Here is a 9,127-nt window from a genome sequence, read left to right as displayed (position 1 = left end):
GAATTTGTCAAAAAGATTAAATTAAAAAGATGATATTCAAGATAAAGATTTCATATTTAATAGACTAATTAATGTTTTATTTATTATAAAAGACTAATTAAGGCTTGCAAGTCAAGAAAAAATATAACATCTACTATTATTATTATTTTTAATAATAATAATAATAATAATAATAATAATAATAATTATTATTATTATTATTATTATTATACTTTGTAAAACATAGTTGAGCTATAAATCCATCATTTATTTATTAATATTATTTTTCAAAAAATAAATATATTTACAAAATCAAAATTTTAAAAATTAAATATATTTTTAATCTCTATCAAACTATCAACTTTTAAATTTTGTCCGTACAAAAAAAAGTCTTCGACTTTTATTTTCTAAAATATTTGTCGTCAGTATTTTTTGTCTACCTATATGACTAACGACAAACACGTGACAATCTTGTTACTTCAAAAACAAAAATGAGTAAATGTCCTTTGGAAGTTTTTTTATGTTAAAAATTCTAAATTTCAATAATTAATATAATTATAATGAAAACTAAATAAATAAAAACATGTATTAATAAGAGTTAAAGAAATTATCTATAATTTAATTTATGTACATATATGTAGTCAAATTAAAAAAAAATTAATCAAAAAGATTTTAATACCGATTTTTTATTATACCGTAGATATTTTATTTCTTTACTGATATGCTGAAATAAACGTTTACTATAAAAAAGCAATATTATTCAATAGCGAAATAATTGACTACCAAAGAAGCTTCCACGTTAAAGAGGTAAAACTTATGACCAGTATTTGTTGCAATAGTACTACTTTAGAAAGAAGTAAATCACAAAATTTATTGCATACATACAAACTTGTTGGCCATGGATTATAAATAGACAATTTAGAGTATAGGATAATGCATAAAACTTGATTTTTAAAATTGTGTAGAGTTGAGTAAAAAAAATGACAATGAATAATGTGTTGGCTATTGTTCTTGTATTGATGATCACAAGCGTGAAGGCAACAATAACAACGGTGCGTGTTGAAAATGATTTGCCAGTTGACACCATTCTCACTCTCCATTGTAAATCATCAACCAAAGATCTTGGTGCAAAAGTACTTCACAGTGGACATTACATAGAATGGTCTTTTCAACCCAATAGAAATACTAAATATTGGTGTTCCATTACATGGAACAATATTCCACAAAACAACATTGTAATTTATGATGCTGCAAAGGATGTAGCAGTATGCACAGATAAATGTTGGCGTGGTATTAGTCCAGAAGGAGCCTATTTTTATAATCAGTTTAAAAGCACCTGGCAAAAACGTTACCGTTGGAATTAATCTATTTTAACTTTAATTTTACTAATGTTGTATGAGTCTACCATTCAAATGATTCAAATGATGTAATATGATGAAATAATTTGAAAGATAATGAAATCCATTTTCCTCCTTCTACTACTTATCTTCACTTTTCTTTTCTTTCAATTTGAGAGATATGAAGTGAAAAGTTATTTATTTATTTTGCCCCATCATAAAATATTCAACTTTCCCTCATTCCACTTAGAGGTATTTATGGTGCAAAAGTAAGTTCTGAACTAGTTTGAAATTGATTTATAAATATAAAACATTTTAATATTTTGAACAACTTTTTACTAAAATTGGTTTTGAATTAATTCTTCGAATTTTATTATGAATTTTTTCTAAAAAAATAGATGTAAATATTTTTTGATAAAACTTATTTTCGACATAAATAGTTTAAATTATTTTTTTTAAAGTCAAAATTCTTTCGACAAAAAAATTTCAGTTAAAAATTTTTTTGAGAAAAAGGTTTGATTAGTTTTCAAATAAAAATCAATAATTTTATAGGAAAAAAATATTTTCGATTTTTTCTCAATTTTTTTTTGAAAAAATTAAGTTTTGAGAAAAACAAATTTCAAAACTTTTCTAAAAAAAAAAATCTTAATTGAGTTTTAAAAAGTTATTGAATTAAGTTTGATCAAGTGGTTTGTTTTAAATATGTAGTTCAATTTATGAATCATTTAATTGGTTTATTTTTCTTCGTGTATCTATCAATATAGTTCAATTAACCATATATTTTGCACACCCTTTATTCTACTAAGTTTTATTCCATTTAATTTATTTTGTTCCACTTTGTTTGTTTTAAAATATTTAAACAATAACTAGGTAATTTGGTGGTGGGCAAAAATCAATTAATACTACTAGACCGTTCTAGACATGTGTTATCTCTGTAGCCATGTGACAACCTAACCTACGCTACAGCTATTGTTCAAATTTATCCAAACTTTAACAAGAAATTTATGTTTTGATCGAGTATAAATGCAAGTTTTCTTCAAAATTATAAGTTGGGGGTGGATGTACTGATATATGCGTGTATTATCAAACAAAATACAATTTTGGTGGTTGAGAATACTACACGATTTTCCACGATATTTTCAAATAGTAGCATGTAAGACTTAAAATAATTCACATAATAAAAATACTAAACAGAGAATCAATAACTGAAATTGTTCACACGTAGATGAAAGAAATGACAAAAACTATTAAACCTTAATACTAAACAAGGTCTATGGTAAAGCAAAATGCAAATAATGGAGCAAGTTTCTCCTTCTAATCATGTACACATGAATTACTACTAATAGTCTAAATGATTTACATGTGATTTCACTCTATTGAGAGAGCAAATATATATATTTTACTCCACCAAATAGAAATAAGGAATAACAATACACAACATACGAGTGTGCCAGTAGTTGCGGCCCAAAATTGACGAGGTTGGCCATCGAAGAGATCAATGTGAATATTCATACCAAACAATCCAACAACCACAATACCCGCATTGGCTATCATGTTTATTGTGTTCAATGTTATTGATACTTGTAGAAGTTGATTTCTCTTATCATCCAACATTATGTTGATGTAGTCACCTGTATCATCTGTATCATCTACATACTCACTCAACTTAAACAAGCCACAAAACACGAATTAGTTAATACGAAACATAAGAAATTTGAAAATGAAAAGATTTTTTTACCGTCAATCAATAGAAATTGTTAGATAAAAAATATTTAATTTAAATTATATTTATCTTAAAAATTATACCAATAATGATTTGTGAATGAATGACACAAAAAGTCTTAAAATGGTAGTGTGTCAACATTAATGTTAATTTTTTTAATGCTCATATCTCTCTCTCTATTATTAAGCTTATCTCTTTAACTAAAATTTTAAAGATAAAATTGATATAGCACATATTCAAATGGATAAATGTTACTTAAACTGGTCAATTTGTGCAAGATTCCATTTATATGTGCAAAATATGCTTTCTAAAAGCATCTCCAATTCCTCAACATCAGGCTTAATACCATAAGACTTGTCTTTAACCGATCTTGAATAATCACTACAAAGGAACAAATTAAGAGCAAGAGTCATATAATTTGTGTTAAATTCAACATTGATCAAAAAGTTATAAAAAATGTTGGTTAAACTTTTGTAAACACGTTTAATTAATTAAAAAAAAATGGATCGAATTTTTGTAAACATGTTTAAAAAAATTTGCAAAAATTCAGAACTCTATATTCCTGTTTGAGCACCATATGTTTTGTAATAGAATTTTGTATTGTTCAATAGAAATCTAATATTTTCAATGTCTGAAAGTATATTTACAGACAAATTCTAAAAATAATCCTTTCATATCATATTAAATTCTACGTTTTGTCAAGTATATATTTCTTATGAATTATATTTTTTTGAATAAAAATTAATAAGATGGAAGATTTTGTAGTAATGAGGAGTGTATAAAAGTGTCGTAGAAAAAATTCCATTTGGATGGATGATTACGGTTAACGGAGATATTTTCTTGGATCTCAACATAACACATATTTTCTTATAGAGAAATCTACTCTGCACCCCCTACTTTAACTTTTTACTCCCCTATTTTTATAGAAATTTAATTTTATCCTTTTAATTAAACAAAATTTTAAAATATTCAAAATTTTAAAAAAATTCGAAATATTTAAAACTTTCGAAATAGAAAACTCTAAATTTTTTGAATTTTTTCGGAAGTTTCAAATTTTTGGATATTTCCAAATCTGGAAAATTTTCGAAAGTTTCCAAATCTAAAAATTTCGAAAGTTTCCAAATTTGAAAAATTTCGAAAGTTTTCAAATATAGAAAATTTCAAAATTTTCTTATTTCGAAAGTTTTGAATTGTTCGAAAGTTTCGAAAATCCAGTAATTTTCTATTTCGGAAGTTTTGAAAGTTTCAAAAATTCTGAAATTTTCTATTTTGGAAGTTTCGACTATTTCAGAAGTTTCAAAAGTTTCGAAATTTTTGATCAATTCTAGAAAAATTAATTTTGAAAATTTCATATTTATCAAAAGATTTGAAAATGTCAAAATATTCTAGAAAATTACGTTTCAAAACTTTCGTGTTTATCAAAAGTTTAAAAAACGTACAAAAAAAATCACTTTTTTATATTTCGAAAGTTTGAAAATTTTGGAATGATAATGTAAATTTTGGAAGTTTCGAAAAATGGGTAAATAATGAAGTGGTTAATTTTTTTAAAGGTCATAATAATATTTTCATTTGAAATGGGGGTAGGAAGTTAAAGTGGGGTGCATAGTACATTTCTCTTTCTTATATGTGTGACATTAAGATAGTTAAGATTAAAAAGTCAATTAATAGAAAAATATTTCTATTACTATAATAAACTATTATTGATTAAAAGTTAATAAAAATTTATATTGATATATTAAAACTATATTTAAAACATAAATTCGTCAATTTTCAATTGTTAAAAATAGTTTGAATTTTTGTCAACATGAAAATTAAGTATGAAATTCTACAATCAATAGATATGGCAAGTCATCAATGATATAAGTGGATCTCAATGACCTTTTGTACTCTGTGTGTCTCATAATCAAAATGTATTATTATTATTATTATTATTATTATTATTATTATTATTATTATTATTATTATTAATTTCTTTTTTCTATTTCCATTAATTGAAATTAATATTTCATTTATTATGAGAAGAGGAAGATTAAGGAAGTTGATTGAGTGTGCAACACGATTGATCTGGAAATTTTGTTATTGTTAAAATTCTAAATTTCAATCATTAATATAATTATAATGAAAACTAAATAAATAAATACATGTATTAATAAGAGTTAAAGAAATTATTTAGAATTTAATTTATATATATACATATATATATATATATATGTAATCAAATTAAAAGAAATATTAATAAAAAAAATTAATATCGATTTTTTATTATACCATAGATATTTTACTTGATATGCTACAATAAACTTTTACTATAAAAAAACAATATTATTCAACAACGATATAATTAACTACAAAAGAAGCTTCAACGGTCAATTAAAGAGGTAAAACGTTTGACCAAAGTATTATTTTAGAAAGAAGTAAATCACAAAAATTATTGCATACCATACAAAATTGTTGACCATGGCTTATAAATACACAATTTAGAGTATACGGTAATGCATAAAGCTTGATTTTTAAAATTGTGTAGAGTTGAGTAAAAAAAATGATGATGAATAATGTGTTGGCTATTGTTGTTGTATTGATGATCACAAGCGTGAAGGCAACAATAACAACGGTGCGTGTTGAAAATGATTTGCCAGTTGACACCATTCTCACTCTCCATTGTAAATCATCAACTAAAGATCTTGGTGCAAAAGTACTTCACAGTGGACAATACATAGAATGGTCTTTCCAACCCAATACAAATACCAAATATTGGTGTTCCGTTACATGGAACAATATTCCACAAAAGAACATTGTAATTTATGATGCTGCAAAGGACGTAGCAGTATGCACAGATAAATGTTGGCGTGGTATTAGTTCAGATGGAGCCTATTTTTATAATCAGTTTAAAAGCACCTGGGAAAGACGTTACCCTTGGAATTGATCTATTTTAATTTTAATTTTACTAATGTTGTATGAGTCTACATTTCAAATTATGTAATATGAAGAATAATGAAATCCATTTTCCTCCTACTATTTATCTTTGCTTTTCTTTTCTTTCTATTTGAGAGATACGAAGTGAGTTTATTTATTTATTTTGTCCCATCATAAAAATATTCAAATTCCCCTCATTCCACTTAGAGGTATTCATGGTGTAAAAACAAGTTCGTTAACTGGTTTGAAATTGATATATAAATATAAAATATTTTAATATTTTGAATAACTTTTTAGTAAATTTAATTTTGAATTAGTTATTCAGAAAAAAAAATTTGAAAAAAAATTGATTTTTTTTCTAAAAAATAGATGTAAATGTTTTCTAATAAAACTTTTTTTCGAGATAAATAGTTACAAATATTTTTTTTCTTTTAAAAGTCAAAATTCTTTTGACAAAAGAATTTCAAGAAAAATAAAAGAAAAATATTTCTGATAAAAAAAGTTTGATTAATTTTCAAATAAAAAATCAATAACTTTATAGGAAAAAAATATATTCGATTTTTTTCTCAAATTTACCAAAAATAATAATAATTTTTTTTTTGAAAAAAATAATTTTCGAGAAAAACAAATTTCAACACTTTTCTAAGAAAAATAAAATGTTAATTGAGTTTTATAAAGTTTTTGAATTAAGTTTGATTAAGTGATTTGTTTTAAATATGTAGTTTAATTCATGAATCATTTAAATGGTTTGTTTTTCTTCGTGTATCTATCAATATAATCGAATTAATCATATATTTTGCACACCCTTGATTCTACTGTTTTATTTCATTTAATTTATTTTTTTCCACTCCGTTTGTTTTAAAATATTTAAACAACAACTAGGTAATTTGATAGTGGGTGAAAATCAATTAATACTACTAGACCGTTCTAGACATGTGTTATCTTTGTAGCCATGTGACAACCTAACCTACGCTACAGCTATTGTTCAAATTTATCCAAACTTTAACAAGAAATTTATGTTTTGATCGAGTATAAATGCGAGTTTTCTTCAAAATTATAAGTTGGGGGTTGAAACGAGGTATTGGTATCTGCGTGTATTATCAAACAAAATACATTTTTTGTGGTTGAGAATACTTTACAATTTTCCACAATATTTTCGAATAGTAGCATGTAAGACTTACAATAATTCACATAGTAAAAATACTAATCAGATAATGAATAACTGTAATAGTTCACATGTAGATGAAAGAAATGATAAAAACTATTAAACCTTAATACTAAACAAGGTCTATGGTAAAACAAAAAGCAAATAATGGAGCAAATTTCTCCTTCTAATTATGTACACATGAATTACTACTAATAGTCTAAATGATTTACATGTGATTCCCCTATATTGAGAGAACAAATATCTTTTTTTAACCCACCAAACAGTAAAAAGGAATAGCAATACACAACCTATGAGTGTGCCAGCCGTTGCGGCCCAAAATTGGCGATGTTGGCCATCGAAGAGATCAATGTGAATATTCATACTAAACAATCCAACAACCACAATACCCGCATTGGTTATCATGTTTATTGTGTTCAATGTTATTGATACTTGTAGAAGTTGATTTCTCTTATCATCCAATATTATGTAGATGTAGTCCTCTTTATCATCTACATACTCACTCAACTTAAACAAGCCACAAAACACGAATGAGTTAATATGACAAAAAAAGTCTTAAAATTGTAGTGTGCCAACATTAATTTTAATTTTTTTAATGCTAATATATCTCTATTATTATGCTTATCTCTTTAACTAAAATTTTAAAGATAAAATTGATATAGCACATATTCAAATGGATAAATGTTGGCACTACAAAGGAACAAGTTAAGAGCAAGAGTCATATAATTGTTGCTATTCATAACGTTTGTTGATCAGGTTTAATTAATGTAGTCCCTTGTTTTAAAAATAGAGCTGTTAATATCAAAGATAGTTTTATATATAAATGAACAATATTTTGAATGCGCACAATTGTTGCCTTAATGCTCCAATCAACTCATTCTTAGATCTCTGGGGTTGCAACAATGGTCAATACTAACACTAATTAAAACCAAGATCATCAACACGTCTAGGAGAAAATGAATCAATCTCTCTTATTTTTTCACTTACCACTTCATAGTTGGGTTGCATGCAATCTAACTTGCTATTCGAAGGGCACCACCTAAAATCACGATAAATTGTTGTTTAAAGATTTTGTCAAAAATCTAGACAAAAAACAAAAATGTCAAAAAGATTAAATTTAAAATTTGGTATTCAAGATAAAGATTTCATATCTAATAGACTAACATTTTTTTTTACCCAAAACTAATTAAGTCTTGCAAGTGAAGACAGATTATAAGACCTTAATTATTATTATTATTCAAATAAGTTTAAATATGCATACAAAATGATAATTAATTGCAAAAAGTTTATTTTACTCAATTAATTGCAAAAGTTAAAAATCCTTATAGCCATATATTAGAAAGGTCTTTGTGGTTGTGGTTTTATCCAATGTATTAGAAATAGCATTACTAACACTAATGTCCATAGAGACATGATAGGATCATAAGGAGTATGATAAAGACGGATTTAATATGTACATGATAATAAGTTATTAAATCATGTGTTTGATGTGCACATGATAACAAATCTGATAAGATTAATTTATAATATCTAGTAGATAAGGACAGTCATGTTTCATCAAATCATACAAAATAAACCAACAAAAGTAAAATGTATCGAAGTTAGATAAGGACAGTCAAGTATAATAATAGAACTAGTAGATCAACGATTTAATAAATGCAACACGATCAACATCATCACAACTCCAAAATATGTGCAAGCGATGTGACACAAATAATATTTTGTCTACTATAGTAAAATGTTTTTGCTCTGTTAGCTGCATTTTTTTCACTCATTCATAATATTTCTTTAATCATCAAACACATCTTTACCAACACCTAGATTATTTATAGCTTTACCTAATCGTTTTGAACTTTTTTCAAGACAATTCTCAAAAGTTTTTCGTAACTCAGAAATACCATTAGCAATAATATGTGCTCCTACATTATTATTATTATTATTATTTATTATTATTATTATTATTATTATTATTATTATTATTATTATTATTATTATTATTATTATTATTAT

At 25.0% G+C, this 9,127-nt stretch overlaps 2 protein-coding genes across 2 annotated transcripts; both read left to right on the top strand.

The window, feature by feature from the left end:
- The first annotated feature begins 965 nt into the window (after positions 1–965).
- On the top strand, positions 966–1,343 carry LOC101511452 (S-protein homolog 29-like). Its single transcript, XM_004503860.1, has one exon. It carries the CDS (start codon positions 966–968, stop codon positions 1,341–1,343), a length of 378 nt encoding a protein of 125 aa, XP_004503917.1.
- A 4,235-nt stretch (positions 1,344–5,578) lies between these two features.
- On the top strand, positions 5,579–5,962 carry LOC101511141 (S-protein homolog 29-like). The gene has a single exon (XM_004503859.4). The coding sequence runs from the start codon at positions 5,579–5,581 to the stop codon at positions 5,960–5,962; it is 384 nt and encodes a 127-aa protein (XP_004503916.2).
- The last annotated feature ends 3,165 nt before the right edge of the window (positions 5,963–9,127 follow it).

The sequence above is a fragment of the Cicer arietinum genome, chromosome 6 (assembly GCF_000331145.2).
Source record: "Cicer arietinum cultivar CDC Frontier isolate Library 1 chromosome 6, Cicar.CDCFrontier_v2.0, whole genome shotgun sequence".
NCBI lineage: Eukaryota > Viridiplantae > Streptophyta > Magnoliopsida > Fabales > Fabaceae > Cicer > Cicer arietinum.
This window is presented reverse-complemented; position numbering and strand designations above follow the sequence as displayed.